General features: G+C 62.3%; 1 protein-coding gene across 4 annotated transcripts in view; it reads right to left on the reverse strand.

Annotated features, from left to right (window-relative positions):
• Positions 1–207, reverse strand: part of LOC119588472 — a 6,542-nt gene that overhangs the window by 2,533 nt on the left and 3,802 nt on the right. For all 4 annotated transcript variants that reach the window (XM_037937119.1, XM_037937121.1, XM_037937120.1 and 1 more), the window contains exon 3: positions 14–184. In XM_037937119.1, the coding sequence (XP_037793047.1) occupies positions 14–184 (171 nt within the window). The remainder of the gene's footprint in view (positions 1–13; positions 185–207) is intronic.

Below are 207 nucleotides of genomic sequence, written 5' to 3' on the forward strand. Positions count from 1 at the left end.
TCGCGCCTCATACCAGGTACGTGTTCTGGATCTGCATCTTGCCCATCATGTACGAGATGAGGAGCAGCGGCGTGACCATCATGGCGGCCACGAGGACTCCCACGCCGAGGAAATGCGAGTCCTTGGTGTGGCCGCAGACGTGGGAGCTCACGCGGAGGAGGCCGAAGGCGCAGGCCACGCACACCTGGGGGAGGGGCTTACTTTAAT

The sequence above is a fragment of the Penaeus monodon genome, chromosome 24, assembly GCF_015228065.2.
Source record: "Penaeus monodon isolate SGIC_2016 chromosome 24, NSTDA_Pmon_1, whole genome shotgun sequence".
In the NCBI taxonomy this organism is placed as follows: domain Eukaryota; kingdom Metazoa; phylum Arthropoda; class Malacostraca; order Decapoda; family Penaeidae; genus Penaeus; species Penaeus monodon.